The 20,630-nt window shown below is 32.4% G+C and overlaps 3 protein-coding genes and 1 non-coding gene across 7 annotated transcripts; 2 read left to right on the plus strand and 2 right to left on the minus strand.

Moving 5' to 3' along the window:
- Nucleotides 1-927: 927 nt before the first annotated feature.
- On the plus strand, nucleotides 928-2,758 carry LOC100785802 (phosphoglycerate mutase-like protein AT74H). 3 transcript variants are annotated; one of them, XM_003538644.4, is made up of 5 exons: nucleotides 928-1,705; nucleotides 1,786-1,905; nucleotides 2,005-2,218; nucleotides 2,289-2,369; nucleotides 2,469-2,758. In XM_003538644.4, exons 1-5 carry the CDS (start codon nucleotides 1,183-1,185, stop codon nucleotides 2,584-2,586), a joined length of 1,056 nt encoding a protein of 351 aa, XP_003538692.2. In that variant the 5' UTR covers nucleotides 928-1,182; the 3' UTR covers nucleotides 2,587-2,758. The 3 variants fall into 3 exon arrangements, with proteins under 3 accessions (XP_003538692.2, XP_040862485.1, XP_006590506.1); XM_041006551.1 differs by having other exon boundaries at nucleotides 997-1,705; nucleotides 2,541-2,758; XM_006590443.3 differs by having other exon boundaries at nucleotides 997-1,705; nucleotides 2,562-2,758.
- Nucleotides 2,759-3,150: 392 nt separating this feature from the next.
- On the minus strand, nucleotides 3,151-3,223 carry TRNAA-AGC (transfer RNA alanine (anticodon AGC)). Its single transcript has one exon. It is a non-coding gene; the product is annotated as a tRNA-Ala (tRNA).
- An 11,084-nt stretch (nucleotides 3,224-14,307) lies between these two features.
- On the plus strand, nucleotides 14,308-15,299 carry LOC102665617 (brassinosteroid-responsive RING protein 1). The gene has a single exon (XM_006590444.3). The coding sequence runs from the start codon at nucleotides 14,692-14,694 to the stop codon at nucleotides 15,172-15,174; it is 483 nt and encodes a 160-aa protein (XP_006590507.1). The 5' UTR covers nucleotides 14,308-14,691; the 3' UTR covers nucleotides 15,175-15,299.
- A 1,314-nt stretch (nucleotides 15,300-16,613) lies between these two features.
- On the minus strand, nucleotides 16,614-19,863 carry LOC100786320 (uncharacterized). Of its 2 annotated transcripts, XM_006590445.3 has the most exons (8): nucleotides 19,578-19,855; nucleotides 19,473-19,494; nucleotides 18,872-18,928; nucleotides 18,689-18,770; nucleotides 17,731-17,826; nucleotides 17,502-17,626; nucleotides 17,370-17,388; nucleotides 16,614-17,272 (listed from the first exon to the last, which is right to left on the minus strand). In XM_006590445.3, the coding sequence occupies exons 1-8, from the start codon at nucleotides 19,675-19,677 to the stop codon at nucleotides 17,267-17,269; spliced, it is 507 nt and encodes a 168-aa protein (XP_006590508.1). In that variant the 5' UTR covers nucleotides 19,678-19,855; the 3' UTR covers nucleotides 16,614-17,266. The 2 variants fall into 2 exon arrangements, with proteins under 2 accessions (XP_006590508.1, XP_025980125.1); XM_026124340.2 differs by lacking the exons at nucleotides 16,614-17,272; nucleotides 17,370-17,388 and having other exon boundaries at nucleotides 17,498-17,626; nucleotides 19,578-19,863.
- Between the last annotated feature and the right edge of the window lie 767 nt (nucleotides 19,864-20,630).

The raw sequence follows: 20,630 nt of genomic DNA on the forward strand, positions 1-20,630 counted from the left end.
TTCCGGTCGGGGGTATTGATAGCAACCACCAGAACCCAACTGAGGACATACCAGTACCACAAGGAAACAACACACCCAGCGAAGTCGAGACCCATAACGAGAGGCCCAAACGCATTACCAAACGCCCCACGTACTTAGAGCAGTATACCTGAGCAGATGAGATAAGATAGGAGTTAGTTACAGATATTTTCATTCCATTATAGCTAATTCTGTTAGGAAATTGTTAGGCAATCAGTAGTGCAATTGTGAGTGTAATTTTGCACGTGTAATTCTATCAGCTCACCAATTGTATTTAAATAAGATTGCAAAAGGAATGAAAAAGGAGACAAGAAGAATTATCCATTAGCTTATCTGATAGTGTAGTAAGGAGGCCCCCTTGCCCTCGAATCCAAGGAACTCTATCCTCTAGACTCTATCATAGACAGTGTGTTGTTAAGACTTTTGTTACACCTTTTGAAAAGGCTTGTACGCCAGGTGCAATAATCAGCAATCAAAAGATTAGACAAAACAAGCCATTCCTTGTTTATCGTAAGTTCTTGTTGTAGTATAGTATTTTAGTTAAGCTATCTGTTTGCAATCTGAGCCATTCCTTGTGTAAAGGAAGGAGGGCTTATCTGTTTGTTTGCAAGAGATGAAACTGAAAACGATCCAATATAGCCATAGGTCAAATCTAGTGAAAGTCTCTCAACACTGAATTAAACAGAACAGAACAGGGGCCCAAACCAAAGTGGAGACTTAGATTGCACAGAGCTACGCATTAAGTAAATCCCAAAAACAGTGGGTCATCGAGACTTTTATTCGCTATGGCCCAAAATGAAAGGCAAACACAAAAAGGCGATAAGTTTGTCCTCCAAAAACATAGCAACAAATTAGGAGCCACACCTATGATGCCATTTGTCATTCCATGATCAGGATCTGGGACTAAGTCTCAGTACTCAATACCCATCATCCATAACAGTACATAATCAATCACACCGCAAACTCAATAGACACCTATGAGGCTGTTATTGCTTAACAACAATCACATTTGGTTGGTAGCTGAAAATGAATACCACACAACACACAGGAATTCAAGAAAGAAAAAAAAAATATGAGTTGAAGGGCAATTGGAACATAAAATAAACATATTCATTTTTTTGAGGCTCTAATAAATTTACCATCATCATCCACCAATTCCTGGGCATGGCCGTGCTACCTTTCTCATACTCAAGATCTCCCACTTTATCTCTACCATCATCTCAACAAATAAGGCCTAAAACAAAACCAAATTCCAAGACAAACACATGCTCTCTAATCCACTGCTGCCACAGCCAAACAGAACCAATCGAACTAAATGGCCAAGCCAGATTTCGAGAGAAGAACCCTGCCACTGCAGTTGCATCCCCCGTGGTTGTTCCACCAAGGCCTCGAAGGATAATCCTTGTTAGGCATGGAGAGAGTGAAGGAAACGTGGATGAGAGCGTGTACACAAGAATACCTGATCCAAAGATATCCCTCACTGAGAAAGGAAAGGTCCAAGCAGAGGAATGTGGCAACAGGATAAAGCAAATGATAGAAAATGACCATGACCAACATTGGCAGGTTTACTTCTACGTCTCTCCATATAGAAGGACACTTCAAACCTTGCAGCACCTCGCTCGTCCTTTTCAACGCTCTAGAATCGCTGGCTTCAGAGAAGAGCCTCGCATTCGAGAACAAGATTTTGGTATTAGCTAAACTTACCACTTTTCTTGTGTTTGTGTATGTCTTTTATTTCCTTCACTAATTGATTCTGTGATTTAAAAGGGAATTTTCAAAACAGAGAAAAGATGCGAATGGAAAAGGAATTACGCCAGCGTTATGGTCGTTTCTTTTACCGGTTTCCAGATGGAGAATCCGCGGCTGATGTATATGATAGAATAACAGGTAATAATAATGATAATAATATCAAATATGTATTATGTTTTTGGAAATCAAACATAAAAAAATATAGTAGTAATTATAGAGTTTTATGTATGGTACAAGGATTCAGAGAAACGCTGAGAACAGATATTAATATTGGACGGTATCAGCCACCTGGGGAGAAGAAAACAGACATGAACTTGGTCATTGTGTCTCACGGTCTAACACTTCGAGTTTTTCTCATGAGGTGGTACAAATGGACGGTTCAACAGTTCGAGGGTCTCAACAACATGGGCAACGGAAATATGCTTGTTATGGAAAAGGGTTTTGGTGGAAGGTACGTTTTGTATGCATATTATTATATTAATAGCTTATGATGGAAATCTAAAAGGAGTGAGCATGACCAGGTATAGCTTACTGATGCATCATGGAGAAGAGGAACTAAGACGGTTTGGATTCACGGATGAAATGCTGATTGATCAGGAGTGGTAAGAATTATGATACTATTAATTGCTCCCAGTTACTTTTGCCCTTTTGATTTATCTGAATTTGCTGTTCTATGTGGTGCCTGATATTATACATTGAAGGCATAAATTTGCAAAGCCTGCTGATCTGAATTACGATTGTCCAATGGTGAATTCCTTCTTTCCCCACCTCAGTGACAGTGAAGAAACATGCAGGTACGATTACGAACAAGGAGGGTGATCAACAATTTATACCAACTTCATAGTCAATGCATAGGCTACAACTACAAAGAATATTTTTTAGTTAAATAACGATAATGAGGAGTACGTTCTTGTAACTAATTAGTAGAAAAAGTTGTACCCAAAAAATTAAATATATATATATAAAGGAAGAATCAGATGTCTGTATGTGATACTGTACACAATGCAGTTCCCGTATGAGCTACTTCATAATCACGTGGGGCTATCTAGCTCCTTAATTATTCACTTACAGTTGGGTAGGATAATTGGTTCGTTACCATCCTAATTCGGCAATTGTACAGTACATAGCAGGTATAATTACAAATTCTTATAAGATTTCTCAAATCACGCTCTTAACAAGTAAATCAGAAGATTTCTTCATCTCTGTGATTAGAAAAAGGAAATCAAACTTATTTGAATATAACACAAATCTGACGCTGTACAATAAAATACCTCGTGTTGTCGAGGAAGTGCAACATTTCACTTGTGCTGAGATGATGATCTAGTGCCGCTATCTTCAAATGTATAACATATAAAAAATCAATAAATCAATAAATGAAAAATGTGGAGATGCGGGGTATCGATCCCCGTACCTCTCGCATGCTAAGCGAGCGCTCTACCATCTGAGCTACATCCCCGATTCATAATAAAACTTCGTCAATATTTTTATCTTTTATCTATCTACAAATGCATGCCACGTATTCACGTATCTACTTCATTTTTTCTTAAAAATTAATGTAAAAAGCTCAATCAGAAAGTACAATTGCAAGTGAGTAGTTTTTTTTATATACAATATGATCTTATTAAAAGTTATTTAATATCGTTAATGTAAACTTAGAATTCTTTTTTAAGTATTGAAAATGCATTTCGACTTGATGTATTTAAATTTCTTTGAAAATTTTCATAAAGTGATATTTGAATTTGATGATCAAAATCACCTTTTATCAAAAAATGTTGAATTGTGACAAAGATTAGAGTGAAGTACTCTAGTGGAAGTTGTTGACGCTACCAATAATCTCATCAGATCAAGACTTGTCAAATATTGTTAGTTTTTTCAAGTTAGTGCATGTACTATTGTATTTCATTTCTAGCTGTTGAAATACTTGGGCAAAATACTTTCTAATGCATATCCTGCATCACACATCAATGACTATTAGTTTGATGGGTCAACGTATATTTCTAACCTTTATTTAAACAAAAGTCTTTATATTTTTATAACTCATTCTTCTGTTAATTTATTTTCATGTTACTTTTCCAGTACTTTTATTCTTTGCTCCCATTCTCCTTTAATTTTCACTTAAAGTTTCATTTTTAGTCATTTATCTTGTTTAAGATTTACTTTCATGCCACTTAGTTTCACAAGTCATTTACTTTTTTTTATGCATACTTCACCTTCATTTCAAAGTCTTAATTAAAATATTAAAAAAAAAATTACTCAAACACATGTCATTCAACTAAAAATCAAATACTTCTAGCTTAATATAACTCAAAATAGATCTTGATTCTAAATTCCTAATTATCATTAAGAATCAAATAGTGAAAGATATATTAAAATTTTGAAGTCAAATATAATTCGAAACTACACAAAACTCTTGGAGCAAATTTTATTATCGATAAATATTATATAAAATATTTGTATGTTATTTTCAAATTAAAAACTAGACTAGATAAGATATAAGAATTTTTTTGTCCATATCAAAGCTCTGGCTGCATCGAGATATACGGTGAAATTCCAGCATGTTTTCAGGGAGGCTAATCGTTCTGCAAATGAGTTAGCAAAGCGCGGGTTGTCCGATCAATGTAATTTACTTGTTTATTTCTTATCCATTAACGTGTACAATTGAAACTGAACACTGAAACTAGTAGATGATGGAACTAGAGTTTGTTTCTTGGACCAAGCCCAAAGCCTTTGCGTATAACATCATAAACCCTGACTAGGAAAACAAGACAGGACAGAGAGAAAAAAAAAAAGACAAAAGAAAAATTCTTTTGTTTTTAATGTGCAGCAAAGATATTTTTCAGTAAGAAAACAATTAAAAGAATAACTATTTTTTAGATGTAAAGATATTGGCTCCAAACAAAGTTTGTATATATCGATAGAAGAGATCGAAATTAATTTGGCATTTATACCAAAATATGAAGAAGTTATCAAGATCCGGTAAATTTGATAGTGCATATATACACAAATATAAATATATAATAAATTATTAATATAGGTGTTGTGTAACTATAAATAAGCAAACAGTATAACCCGCCCAAGAAAACAGCAGACATATCCCACTTGCCTACATGATCATGACCTACGTTTCAAAATGCGTCTCAATATCGTTACCTCACACTCCCAGTATTGAGTCCATTCCTAACCCAACTGCTTAGACCTACAAATCTAACTCCTACATTGATACTGGCCTTTCAAAGTGAATAAATTGCAATTGCAAATATGCACACAATTTCATATATACGGATATGTTGAAAGCCTGATATACAAGTCAAAGAAAAATTATTAACAGGGGCATTTCCTGCAAATCTGATAGGAATACAGTTTCTGATATTGCTGAACCTCAAGAGCTATTTCAATTGAAGTGCCTCAAATAATAGCCTATTTTCTGCTTTTTGCCTTTTTAAAGGAGGTCCTCCCCCCCGCCAAGAGATGATTCTCACTTTTCATTCTATCAAAATCACTGTAGATAAGTTTGCAGTGCATCATGAATCACCAACAAGATCACACTGCTACGTATTACTTGTTTTTCCCACTTGGAAACATCTTCAGATACAAATAATATTGTTAAAAAAATAAAAAGTAGTAGCACATTGTACTAGCTAGTGATAACTAATGCCTGACAAGGACATTGTACTAAGGTGCGTGGAGCTAGGCCAGATATTGTACCCGTATGTTGTCCATCAAATGATCACACTACTCGCTATAGTTTCATTTCAGTTATTGAAACGTGCGCATTATATATATATATATATATATATATATATATATATATATATATATATATATATATATTAATCAGTTCTTATTCATGAATGTAGTAAGCTTTTAAGGATTTTAGATGTAGTCGACAATTTTATTTTTTCAGAAATAAGAATTATTCCAACCACAAATAAGCCATTATAGCAGTTGAAAAGCAATTCATCCATAAAAACTACCACGGATATCTCACTAGACACAACCTATTTTTCTTTCTTACGTTTTTACTCTGTACTTCAATTCACCTTTGAAACGCTCGTTGAAAAGAATGTCATGATGCAAATGCATAAAGCCAATGGAAAGAAGAGGCACTAAATAAAGAAAATGGACTACATCGAAGGCAAAAAGTATTCATGGAATTAAAATTTATATGATTATAGCTTAAGTTAACAAGGATAAGTGATTTCATGTGCTGGAATTAACTAGAATGATCATGTGTTGCATTAAACTACAATCCCAGCTCATTCGTTAGCTAGAACATGCTGTTGTAGCTAGTTCTGTGGAAAGATTCCACTATTTCACGGGTTCTCTTCCACAAACAAAACGTGCAGACACAGTAATATTCTGCTTAATTAAAAATGATTTCAGAAGCAAATCCTGGATCGTACAAGCATTTATCTTATTTACTACAGTACTTATTGCTAAGATTCATGTAGGATTATTTAAAAACACGTTATTAAATATACCAGCTACCGTAATTTCAAGTAAATGTTTATTTGTTGAAACGACTTGTAACTATCTTTTATATTGGATAAAAATTATGTTATGCTAAATTTTATTAGTATTAACTTATTTTTAAAATAAAAGACCCAAATATAAATAAATTTTCATCCAAATCAATTTTGAAATACTCAGCCAAAGACATATCTAGTTCGTATATAACCACAAGCCAACAACCGAAGCAAGCAATTTAATTTATGGACAATTTATATATATATAGTTAAGTCACTTTCTACCTAGCTAGCGATAATATTATTAAAAGATGCCCGTATAGATATTTATTTTACTTAATTTAGCCAAGCTTTTTAAGAAAAAACTGTTTGGCATATATGCTTCATGGTATGGTTAACTAATGAAATTTTAACTCCAAACGTACTTTTTAAGATGTACCTAATGAAAACCCAAACAGGCTGGCCAAAAGTTTTTGGAGATTTCTGAACTGCAATACAACCTCAATTGTGATCTTATCAACTGCATTTATCTGGTGTTTTTTCACAATATATATCAAGGATCACAACGAAACAACACAGCAGTTGTTCTTGTTACAATAATCCAGTACAGACATGTTTGTACTTAATCAATTGAATACCTACCTGCTCGCAAGAAGTTATTTTTTTTAAGATAATTAACAGAGCTAGTTCATATTAATTAATACGCTAGCTATATATAGCAGCCCCCCTTATACTTGTTTCTATTTCGGGATCCGACGGAGCCGTATCATTGTCAGCAGCGCACGTCTTGCTTGACTTGAATGCTTCATTATTTGTTATGACTCTGATCGATCTGAGTGCGTACGTGGGAGTGCCTATATATGCCTGTGCTTTTAAAAAGAGATAGATGGCAGTTATGAGAAGTACCATATGTATTATATAGCTAGATTTATTGCATAGGAATAGAACTTTTTGGGTTAGGTAGTTGTTTTTCACTCTATCATGTTATTTTGAGCACCACCCTTTTCCAGAAACTTATAATTATTCAAGACGTATGCACGTTTTGTATTACTAAAATGTTTACATAAATTAATGCCGTCCAGCTCTCACTATGTTTGGTTGTGAGGAAGGAAAATCAGAAAATGGAAGTGAATAAGTGAGAGAGAAAAAAAAGATGGAAAATAGATGGAAATATTTGATATTATTTGGTTGAAAATAAATAGAGTAAGATAAAAGGAAAAATATTTAAATTGATATATTTTCATTATAGTAGTAATTTTAAATACAGGTTTTCTATTTATTAATTCTTTATAATTTTTTGAGCACACGTCAGTAGGATTGAATTTTAAATTATTTTATACTCCTTTAATTTATTTCTTTTTATTATATGTCCGCTTTTGAAAGCAAAATTTATTTTTATGTAATTGATATATTGGTCCTGGGTCTTATAGTAGAGCCTTAAATCTGAACCAGATGTTAAATTGTTAATACATGGCTTCTTAGCTAGGATAAAGAGTATACTACTGGTGCTACCAAGTTAAACGGTATAATTAAGATGGATATATCCTGGCATTGATTAGTGTTTCAATATATAAACATAAAAAAGAGAGGACTACATACGAAGGAAGAAAGTGCATATACGTGGTCCTTTTCTGCCTTCACATCTTGCTTTGTCTTTTTTTTTTTTTTTTTCTTTTTAAATTCAAACATTCTCTATATATCTTCCTCACCAGTCACCAATCATTAAACATGCTCTCACATGTCAATTTAAGAGTAACGGAAAAAGAAAATAGTGACGGCACAGAAGCAAGTTGATTTGCGGTATATTATTAAGATATGTGCAAGTTGATGTTAATTGTCTCCTAAGGCATTTCCTTGCCTTTGTGGATTGTCATGACTCATGAGTCATGAGGCACAGAAGGATGTGACAAGTTTGGCTGATTGGAATTTCGGCTCCAACTTCTCTCACTAACACACACAGGTTACCATGCCCCGTTTCTTAACTCTTCAACCTAGTGGCAGGCAGCTTCTGATACACAAACTCAAGGTTTTGGCATTAATAGGGAACAAATCCGGCTTTTTAATTAACTTTAGAATGACCAAATTGACTTGGCATTAATCGATCACAAGTAAGAATCAAATTAAAATAATACTACTACAAACATAAGTGGGAAATAAATGATTAAATGCTGCTACTTTTCGTCCTGGTGCAAAGTCATCATACTTAGACTTAATTAGCTGGCCTAGTGACCTGCTACGGTGCTCCTCTTAGAGTAAGTTCTATGTGGTTAGGGAATATCTAAAAGACTAAGAATTTCATTAGAGTAAGTTTTATATAACACTAAAACCGAAGAATTTTATTAAAATGTATTAATAACGTGAAGATATTATATATAACATTTTTAATAATTACTTTTAAATTTATACTTAAATTAATGATATAAAAAATTAGCCAGTGTATTAAAATTTACTAAAAAGTCTAAACTTTGCATTTCATGTTATACTAAATATGACCACAATTATGTCATTTACATTAAGAATGTACTAACTTTTTTTTAGTAAATTTCATTTTCCTCCTTTTAGAAATGTAAATAATATTAAGAATGTACTAATTTTTTTTAGTAAATTTCATTTTCCTCCTTTCAGAAATGTAAATAATATAGTGTGTCATTCATAACTATAAAATTTGAGTTAATTTGATATTCAAGAATGATTATAATTTATTTACTTTACTGTTGTTTTTAATGAAATAATAAAGAAATTAATATCTTTATAGTTTTTATTAGCAGAAACTAAAAGAAGATTATTTCAAGTGTTTTGGAGAAAAATTGATACAAAAACTTGAAGAAAAAATCTTGAAAAAAAAGTTGAAGATTGAGACAGCTCACTTAGCGCCCAAGACATGTCCAGCGCATCTCCTCGCTTAGCGGCTAGCTCACGTTTAGCACGAAAAAATCTAAAGGCGTGCTTAGCACGAAAGCCCATGATAAACACAAGGTCACATGAAAATTAAGTTACCTTAAGTCTATAAAAAGAGTAGGAAGCAAAGGAGAAAGACACCAATCATATCTCTGCACACCACACCTACAGCACGAGCTCTCTAATGAATACATCCTAAAGCCTGAGTATCTCAAATAGGAGAAACCCTCTATTTATGTCCATTATCCCCTTCTCTTCCTCTATTCATCTGTCTTCTTCTATATACACATTAGCCCCTGTAATGTAAAGTTTCTCATGGTAATGAGAGGCTAAACCTTATTGTTGGGAGCCTCGTAGATCAACTCTTGTAATGTAACTTTTTCTTCTTATCTATTTAATGCAATTCTGTTTGTTTCTATTGCTCTTTTTTGTGCTTAATTGTTTATTATGGTCTGGTCATCCATATAGTGTTTAGGGGATAATGCATTGAAAAATTGTTATTTTTCTAAAGAATTGAGAAATGGTATCTAAATGAAATCATTGCTAGAGATAGATTGATATTCATTTAACATATTGCACGCATCTCTAATCTTAATGCGATTTATTATTTTTATCTTTGCAAAGAAATTTGGGAGAAAAAATAGATAAATTAGGTACCAAAGATAGAGTGTCTTAGTAGATGTGGGTGAAAACAATAATATCATTAGATAGAGAAAATCATTAGTTTTGACATGTTAGGCCCCAACATATTTGCATTATGAATTATCTTTTTATCATCACCTTTATCTTTTACTTTTCTTATCTTTTCTTTTAAATTTTTATCTTATCTCTTACTTCTCTTTATCTTCTATTTTAAATTCCATATCAATCTAAGTAAAAACAAAAATTCTTGTGGATTCAAACTTTTGAGTATTTTACTACTTGAGATAATTTGATTCACTTGTTAATGAGTTAACAATTATCTCCTTTTATACTGAAATGTACCGTATAATTTAGTACTACATTTAACTTAAACATTATTAAATATTTTTATAAAGATGAGCTAATACAGTTTTCTCCCTCCAAACACATAAATATTATGCCCTCTTATATTAAAATATACAATCTAATTTAACACCATTTATGAATATATATTTTTAAAAGATTTTAAACTATATATTAAGATATTTTAAATTTACTTAGTTATCATTCACTCATATGATGTCCTAACATTTCAGCTTTCTTCCGGCTTTGTTGTTGATCTTCTCCATGTATTTTTGTTTCCCTTTTAAGCTTTAATGAAGAAAAAAATCATGACAAAAAACAAATATTAAAAAATCAAATAACTTAGTAACGTATATTTAAAAAACAACGATACACAAATATATAATTTTTTGAGAGGGATGCCCAAATATATTAATAAATACTTTTTTTGTTAAAAAAATTTTCAATCGAAATTTTTAAGTTTTTATAGAAAATATGCAAATGGTAATAAGCGTGGTGTACTTTTATCTATTGAAAGAGAATTTATGTTATTTAAAATAAGAAAATAAAAAATGATATTTAGATCTCACGGGATAAGAGAGTTTCAACCATATTTTAGTCATAAAATCATTTTAATAAAAAAATATATAGTAAAATGTAACATATTTATATTTGTCAATGAAGAGGAGTATATAATTTAATAAGAGCAAAGGATAATGTAATACTTGCATAGTAAAAAATATTTTGATAATTTCTCTTAACAATTTTTTTTTTTAAAAATAGAATAAAGTATCATATATTTAAATCTATTCGAAAAGATGAGTATATATTTTAACATAGAATAGTATAATACTCATATTTTCAAAAAATATATATACATATTTAGAGAACAACTATAGTACCTAATATATTTTTCTTGACAGACTATAGTACCTAATATACTACAAAAAGAACCCACCAACATTATTAAAGGTTTTTATAATCAAATGAAATTAGTGGTGGGCTCGGGTCTCAAACCTTTTATTCCAAAACCCCTGCTACCATCACAAACCCCAAATAATTTGTACGTATCATCAACTCTAGCACAATTAATATTTAAAAGTGCTGCAGGGCATGTAGAAAATTACTTGAACAAATATTTCACCTAATTTTTAGGCTCCAGCGTCAAATTGTCGTATTTATATAAAGTGTCGTGTTGATAGTTGTGGATAATCAGTACCTTAATTCAAATGTATCATATATGAAGATGAATAGGCAAGGGCTAACCATATATAGATGAATGACCGAAAACTAAAAGTCGATGATAGCAAACAATTGAGAAGAACCAAAGTAGAGTAGAGAGAGTAGCAATATAATGTGATTGGGATAGAGAGGGTAGACAAAGGATGAGACAAATTAAAAGGAAAGATGATGGGTGGTGAGAGAATGGGTACGTATTAGTAAAAGTTGGAGTGTGATTAATTAATTTTGGCGATTGAGAAACAATGAATGTGGACCTATAGTGTCTTGGCGGCATCAGACAGCAATGTCAGAGAAGATTAGAAATAGGGACTTTGGTGGGTACGTGGTGGCCGAAGGCAATGCACATTCTTACATATGTCCACTTTGGCCAAAACTGTTGCCACGCCCACGCCTTCTCTTCTCTTCTCTTCTCCTTCCAGCCCATTCATATATGTTTGGACAGAATTTTAAATTAAAATTAATTGTTGCTAGTGTAAAAGAAAATCAAGAATATTGTCACCATCAAGTCAAGTCTGGTTGATAATTATCTCATTCAATTGAAAGCCTACCCCAAAATAGGCAAAAAGGTAATATTAATGTCTTCACGGGTTTTGCTCGTAAGTGAAGTGACTTCTCGCCATCAATCTTTTTGTACCTAAAATTTAACGCTACTTGCAATTCTGAAACATGCTTTAAACGCATACGGAAATATGGCTAAGTGATGGACCCCTCCCCCCGCAAGCTAGCATTTATTATTGGCTAATGGATCTCATTCATATGCGTCTTCATGCTCCTCTCTACTCTCAAATGGTTTTCAAACGATATATACATAAAGTAATTTCCTTAGATCTTCTACATTGACGTGGGGTTCTCCAGATTATGATATTTAAGATGCTACAACTACAAGTGAAAGAAAGGGATAAAGTGATTGGGGACAGAATTCTTTACTTTTGCTAAAAAGAAAAACAAATGGAAATTCATTGAAAAAGACTAAACCGAAGGCAATATAGTATGTCTCATCAGAGATGCATATGAGTGTCAGAATAAAAAGAGAGGATAAAAACTTTGAAACATGGTCTGAGATCAAGCCAGAAGTCCATCTGTGATGCCCCAATAGAGATGGGACAGCGACTCAATGAACAGTGATGTGTTAAAAAAAAAAAGGCCCCATCTTTTGTACATCACCATCGGTCTCACACCCCACCACCATGTCAATTACTGTCACTCGTGTCTTCCTTTCCCATTCTTTGGCGTATTCATGACCTGCTTCATCGGCCACCACTCTCAAGTAGAGAAGTGGTCTTCCGAAGAGAAAGATTGGTGGAACCACACTAATTACCTTCATTTTCGTCTACAAATACCAACTAATTAAACTCCGTTACGCTCACCAATTCTCCATCCCCGTTTTTCTATTCATTCAGAAAGCTCATGAATACTACTATTCTTTAACATATTATTTAAAGAGCTGAATTCAGTAGTAAATTGGCTAATGACTAGTGAGTACTATTTTGATAATCTTTTGATTTTTTTTTATAAGGGTACTAAAACACAAATTGGTGTGAAAATAACAGTCTCGATTAGGAACTGTCCTCAAAATTTTACATTTGATTTTCTCAACTTTGACAATACAAAATTTAACATTACATGCAAATAACTTCTTAATTAAATGCAGAAGGATAATTCGATCCTTGTGTTCTATTTTTTTCTTATTTATTTTATCACATTTGTACGCCTGTACCTTTATAATAATGCATGTAGAAAAGGGAAAGTAACACATAGCGATAAGATGGGGAAAAAAGCAGTGACAAATTTCATCGTCAGGTGATCAAAATTGGTAGTCAAACACTCGGATGGATTAATGATCTTATCTGGAAATTGATTATAACTTCCAGGCCCCTCTCCGACCCAAAAATTGATGTCGCCAAGAAGATATTTCAAGTATAGCTAGCTATATATATACCTGGCAAAGCTATCATGCCAACTGATCAAAGAAATCATCCAAGTCGTTGTTTTCAATAGAAGAAACTTTATTGAGTTTTGACATCTTCCGCTCAAAAAATAAATAAATGCTCCTAATGCAATTGAATATCTTGTCCAATTCAACCAGTAGAATTAAATGGCCGAATTTACTGTGCTTCTCGTGTGTGTGTGTATGCACGATGTATACAACGCTGAGCGGTTAAGATTACAGACAGTAATATATGTACCCCAAAAAGAATTTAAAAGACAGAATGCATCCCAAGGTTCCATGATTTTCGTGGAAAATCTTCCTGTCATCGTGACAATGTTTAGCGTATTTCTTGATCGTTATTGAAATTATGATAGCTGTAAGTCTGTTCATTCAGAAAAAAGAAAAAAAAAAACTGTAAGTCTGTTACTTAGCCAAGTCCTAACATTTAGTTACCAAATTAACCAAACCATCACTTCACGTTAAATTTTTGCATACTTTTGTGTACAAAACTACAAATTATTAAAGCTGATCCTCCAAACCTTTTACTATAGTTTTATTGATATACATAAATATCTTGTGAGGAGATGTTATTCTCTGAGGTATTTAATGACATGTCACTTCATGAGCTAACGTAGTTCTTTCATGTAGTAATTACAAACGTTGACACGGCGACATGACTACTTTTGAAACTTATCTACAACATCATCTAGCATTTTTTTTTTCTTTTGGTGAGGAATTTTACTCGGTATGATTATTGAAAGGTATTTCGCATCAGTTTCTTAAAATATTACTAGCTAGTAATTATTTTCAATGACTTAAAAACACTGATTTTTTTGGTAAGTGTTTTATATATATATTCAGTATATTTTTATTGAATAATTTACTTTTGTTATTCTTTATGATTATTATTTTACTTCAAATACCGACTCACAGGACCTCAGAAGAAAGTGGTGTTTAAATTTTAATAATAATATAAAATTTAGATTTTAATTAGATATACAAGTATATGCTAAATAGATGAAAGAAAAGGAAAGTGAGGAGAACGTGAAATGGAGGGAGTTGGGCGCAGAGAATCGATAAGAATATTTTTTTGCCTGGATTGAGTAGAACAATGATTCAAGCAAGGTGCGAGAGAGACATAAAATAATGAGAGAAACCAACGAATAAGACAGCAGTTAAAGGTAGAACAAGGCACAGTGTACATACTTTATGATGAAAAAAAAAATATTGTCCCATTTCATCTCATCCATGCTCCATGGGTCATGGGTGTCATTCTCAATAAAACCAAAGCCCATTCTTGGTATTTCCGCATCTCCCAAGTTCTCGTCTATTTAACGCCTCCATCCATGGAAACTCTAACCTCTTGCTCTTGCTTATACTAACTAACTCTTCTTGAGAAACTCTTTCTCACACGCCAAGAGTAACATGGGATTTCCAGTGGGGTACACAGAGTTGATGCTGCCGAAGGTGTTTCTGCAGGTGCTATCCGTATTGGGCTTGATAAGAAAACTCATCACCGTCCTCTTGTGCTACATGGGCTTCCACGATTTCTTCGAATCCGACATTGCGTGGCCGGAGAGGGCGCCGGAATTCCAGTCGGTGTGGGCGGTGCTCATAAGGGAAATCCTACCGGTGGTGAAGTTCTCGGAGATGGAGATGGAGATGGCGGAGGCGCCGGAGAGCTGCGCGGTGTGTCTGTACGAGTTCGAGGGAGAGGACGAGATCAGACGGCTGACGAACTGCCGCCACATATTCCACAGAGGGTGTCTGGACCGTTGGATGGGATACGATCAAAGAACGTGTCCCCTGTGTCGGACACCCTTCATACCCCACCATATGCAAGCTGCCTTCAATGATAGACTTTGGGCTGCTTCAGGGATTCCTGATTTCTATTACAATCATGAATGACTCTAGGGAAAAAAAATCCTAGATTTGGGGACGGGAGTGTTCTGTTTAGGTTGTTGAGTATGTGTTCAGTGTTCAATGTTCGTGTAAATATTATACAAAATGGAAAGCGGAGAATTGTTGTTAAATATATCCATTTTATTTAGATTGTTAATTAATTCCAGCTAGCTGCGTTGAGATTTTATTTTTAGTGTTAGGGTCTTTTTGGATTACTACTATTTTCAGTGTTAGGGACTGATCTTACTATTGTTAATTATTTATTTGTTTATTAACCGATTGGTAAGATTTGCAATCGTTTATTGATATAAATGTTGATGGAACTTGATTTGGATGGAAGAATTGTGAAGACGTCTTTGATTGGTTGGAGTGGATGGCACATGCCAGATTGGGTAAACTGAGTGTTAGGAAGAAGGGATAGCTGTGTGTTGCGTAGAGGTAGCCTATGAGAACTTTACCGACACTGGTAGTGGTAGCTTACTTTTCCAGTTTTATCTCCATGCAAGTCAGAGAAAACTTAGCGTTTTGCAACTCCAAGAAAAATAATTCACTACGTACTAATAATTATTATAATCAATTATTTATACTATAATTTTAAAATTATCTTTTTTTTTAATTCACTTACTTATTCTTAATTTAGAGGAAAATAATTAATTAAGAATATTTAAGAAAAAATAATTAATACATTTAAAAATTATAAAAAAATCTTATAAAACGTTTTTTTTTAAATTATAATTAAAGACAAAAAATTACAATTAGAGAAAAAAAATAATCATACATTTACACCTTTTTTTAAGCAAATCATACATTTACACCTTATTTCAAGATACTCACACACTACTATTTCCCTTATACAAAAAGTAGAGAAAAAAGAATTCATACCGTTTCATTTTATTTTCATATCATACAATTTTATCTCTGAACTTCATAAAAAGATGTTTTTAATCCATGTATTTATTTCTTAATTTTTACACGTAATTTAACTTCATATCGTGAGAAGGAACTTAAAACACTTTTTTTCCCATAAGATTCAGGAACTAAACTACGCAATATAAATATTTGGAGACTAAAAATAGGATTAAATAAAAATATAAAAACAAACATATTTTATCCTTTAATTTATTTATAAATGGACTAAAAATATATTTTATTCTTTAATTTATGAAAAAAAATTAACTGTTTAAATTTTATTAAGTTGGATTGATGTGAATTATTGACTTAAATATAGTTAATTTTTTTTATAAATGATTGAATTTTATTGTAATTCATAATAAAAAAATTTATTATTTTAAATTTTCAATATATTAAAATTTTGTTTTAAGTCTCAACACAATCAATAGTTATCACTTCATCATTTAATTAATGACTCAAAACAAAAGTTTTACTATATTAAAAATTTAAAACAATCAAAAAATTATTATCACTAAAAATAAAATTCAATTATTTATTAGGAACCATAACATATAAAATATTTATACAATTCCACGAGGGAGGTCACCGGTCAGCCCCAATAGGTATTGTTAGATACTAACGCATTAACAGACCAAGTGATCACATTAATAAAAGAAAAAAAAAAACCTGAATGATCACACCACATATTATATTTGATACATGGCACCCATTGCGCACAAGAATAAATTTAATACAACCATGGGTGAACAGTAATGAGTCTAATGACAATATGACCTCAATTTATGCATAGAAGGCAAAGTATAATATGCTGGTCTTGTATAAGGGAAACGCAACCTGATAATCAATGTGACTAATTTTACCACACATGTATGACTTGAAGGAAATGCAACCCAACCAATCCATGCTACAGACCAACCTAAAGCATTCTTGTGAAAAAAATCACCAAAAGTAGCTAGCCAGAAACGGGATATATATCTATAATCTCTCTCTCTATATATATATATCCTGGTGGATGATGAGAAGGTTCTAGGAATGTGAATAACCATAGCCCTGCCCGTATGCTGGTTGTGGTGCATACCCAACAAAAGGGGGGACTTGCTGATCAAAGCGTGACATTTGTTGAACACGGGGAACACCCATTACTGATTGGGGTCCAAATTTCCCATCACGTTTGTCCATTTCAATCTTATGTCTGCAAATCATATTCATTTCCCATTTATCATGTAATTCTAAACACTTACAACCATAATCATTAACCATTTGCGAGTAATTATAAATAACAATTTTACCTGCATGCAAGCACACACCCTACAAGATGAAAAACAATAAAACATAAATTTAGTAACAATGAATTCCACTATAAAGTGCACAATCAAAGGAAAAATAAAAATAAGCAGCAGCTAAGAAAAGAGAAGTCTTACGTGCAGTAGACGAAGTCAGCCAAACAAGATAGCAATTGAGAAGCCTGTCGAATTTCACTATTTCCCACAATTAAAGCAATAATAGAAAATATGCAGGCAAGTCGTTGAAGGACAAACATGAAAGCCTAAACATGAGAATTAGAAAATCAGTAAACAAAATACATAAGAAATAGTAGTATATTTCAATGTGTAAGTGTGTGGGTGGGTGAGAGAGAGAGAGGGAGAGTACAATAATGCAATTATCACATTGCGTAGTTTGAATATTAAATTCATCTTGTAACAGAAATCGAGTTGAGGCGACTGAATTTCCAAAACAGCAGACAACCTGAAGAAATGAATGACAGAGTACATGTAAAACGTAGCAGAAAAATGCCATATAAAATAAGCACAGAAAATACATGTAAAGTGACATAGATACCAACATAAAAGAAATCTTGCTTGCTCTTTATTTAAATGATAAATACAAACTTCAAGATAACAGCTCAAATGCTCTTTTTCTAAATTTTCTAATTCATCGACAAGTTTAAACATATATCTAAATCTATGGACCTGTTAATTTAAACCTATTTCAATGCATTTTCATCTTTTTAACTGTGGTAACCGAACAACCAAAACTTAAAGATGAGAAGAAAGGTTAAATATAAATGTATTACATTACAGCTTATTAAACATAATAAACTAATTATAGATGGGTTAAGTTTAATTGACTGCTTATATATCATCATTGTCACCACCATGCACCATTGATTTTGTAATACAAAAGAATGAAATAAGGATTTCCAGAGGGAAATCAATAAATTTATTATAGAAACTAGATAGGTATAAACAAAGGTTTTAGTATGTCAAATTTTTAACAGTATAAGAGGAAAAAATTATCAGTCATGATCATGAATTTATTGATCTATTAGCACCAGTATGAGAAAGAGAAGATTGACCTTAATTTGAATAGCAGTCGAAAAGGAAGGCGAATCGGGTAAAACATTCTTAATTCACCAATAAAGTTTGTGATCAGAAAAAAATCTATTAAGCCTATTTTTATCTTTTCCTACCTCAGCAAAATACTGAGTGAACTTGGCGTTTAAATATGAGCTTGACTTCTTGTCTATGAAATCCAAATATATACCTCCGTGGCATATTCAGATATTCGTTCTAAAATGAAAGCAAAACATGTAAAAAAAATGCTATACCTCCACACCAAGGCAGAGTTCAGGACATTTACTTTCTCCACACCGACCACTGCAGGGCATGTAACCAGCACAACAAGTGTATCTGGAGCAAACAAAAGAAAACCATATCAATCATCACACATTTAAACCATATAATTCAATTTTGAAATTTGGGAGAACTTGAACAGAATTAATTATTATTACCTTGACAGATCATCGTAAAGGGCTCGTTTGCGGAGCAGATATGATACACACGGTGCACTGTCATGTGACAACAGAAAATTAGCATGAAAATTACATGAAATAATTACTTTTATGCCATGGATAAAGTCCATTAAAATTGTGATTCAACTAACAAGGCATTGGAATGGAGAAGCAAAACACCAAAATGTAAGGTCAATGAATTGACAAGTAAAAAACTGAGATGATTGACACAGGCCGATCATTATATATACAGAAATCTAATTTTGTATAAAGAATACATCCTTATTAAAAAAAGATGGGCAAAAAAGCACCTCAAAAGAACATAATAACATATTTTTCGCATGGGATAAGATTATTTTCCAATATTAAATGTTGGTCAAAAGGCTCGATGTGTAAAATAAATCCTGTGGAGGACCAAATTCCCTTCTCAGGCGATCATTTACGAAAATTGGTTAGAAGTCAACCATAATTTGTTACCTCAAAATATCAAATAGAATTTAGAAAAAGATGCAGAAAAATTTGGATAGTGAGGATAAGTCAATGCAAGTCAACGTTGATCAATGACTGAAAAATTGCAAGCAGGAAGGCGGAGAAGACTTACCACCACAGAGAAAAGCAACAATCTGCATATAAATGAAAAGATTGAGAAACAATGTTAGACACTGAATATGTGTGTGTTTGCAACTGCAAGTTAGAATGAACTTACAAGGGGTGTCAGCTTGAATGGTACTAAAGAGATCAGAGTGCCAGAGATTGCGGAAGTTCTGGCGGAGTTGCATCTTCTCGATGTGCTGCTGTGAGGCCATTTCCTTCCACTGTTTCAGGAATCAGGAATTATCACAATCCTAACAACAACAAGTGTTACAACCACAATGATTTAATATAAGGAAATACAAGTGACAAAAGTCTGGTATGTGCGTTTAATTTCGACGTTCACAACTAGGATGACTTTGAACTTTTCAAGTGATCTCCAATTGGCCTATTGTTGGATCATAACGAGTAAACTTTACGATAAGAGGAATGCAAATCTATTGGTTTAATTTTTTAACAAACTAATGTCTTTAAATTAGAAAATAATTATCAAATTTATTATTTTGAGTTACAGTTTTTTATTTTTCATAAAAGTAAATATTATGATGTTTTAATTTTTTTTAAATAATATAGTTAAATTTTTTTTTACAGCATTAATATAGTTATAGTTATTGTTATACCTTTTTTTAATATACTAAGATCATTAATGTAATTAATTAATAGAGATAAAAAAATAACGATATAAAAATACGATATAAATAATATAAGTCAATTTAAAAGATTACTTCCAATGTATCGAGAGAGAAAAAATTACTTTGTACACCTATGGCCTTTTCTAAATACGTAATCAATAATGTACTTAATACTTTAATTACAACCCGATCAGACTACAAGTGAGCCTTCGTATGTGGTTTCTTATTTTTTGAACACCCAAACTAATGTACTTTATACTTTAATTACTGTGAAATTAATTTCATAAAATAAAATTTCTAAAATACTATTAGTGACACATTGATTTTTAGACAACGAAATGTAAGCTTCGTTAAAAAAAAAAAAAAAACTTCTTCCTTAAAAAGATACTTCTACAAAATTATTTGAAAAAGGACTTAACAACCTAAGTTTACAATAGCAAGATTAAAAACTCAAAGTTGGGTAGTTGGGTTGGGCCCGCCACTAAGTTTTTTTGTGCTTAATTAAGTGTAAGGGTCTATTAAGGTGTGCGTCGCTC

The sequence above is a fragment of the Glycine max genome, chromosome 11, assembly GCF_000004515.6.
Source record: "Glycine max cultivar Williams 82 chromosome 11, Glycine_max_v4.0, whole genome shotgun sequence".
Lineage (NCBI taxonomy): Eukaryota > Viridiplantae > Streptophyta > Magnoliopsida > Fabales > Fabaceae > Glycine > Glycine max.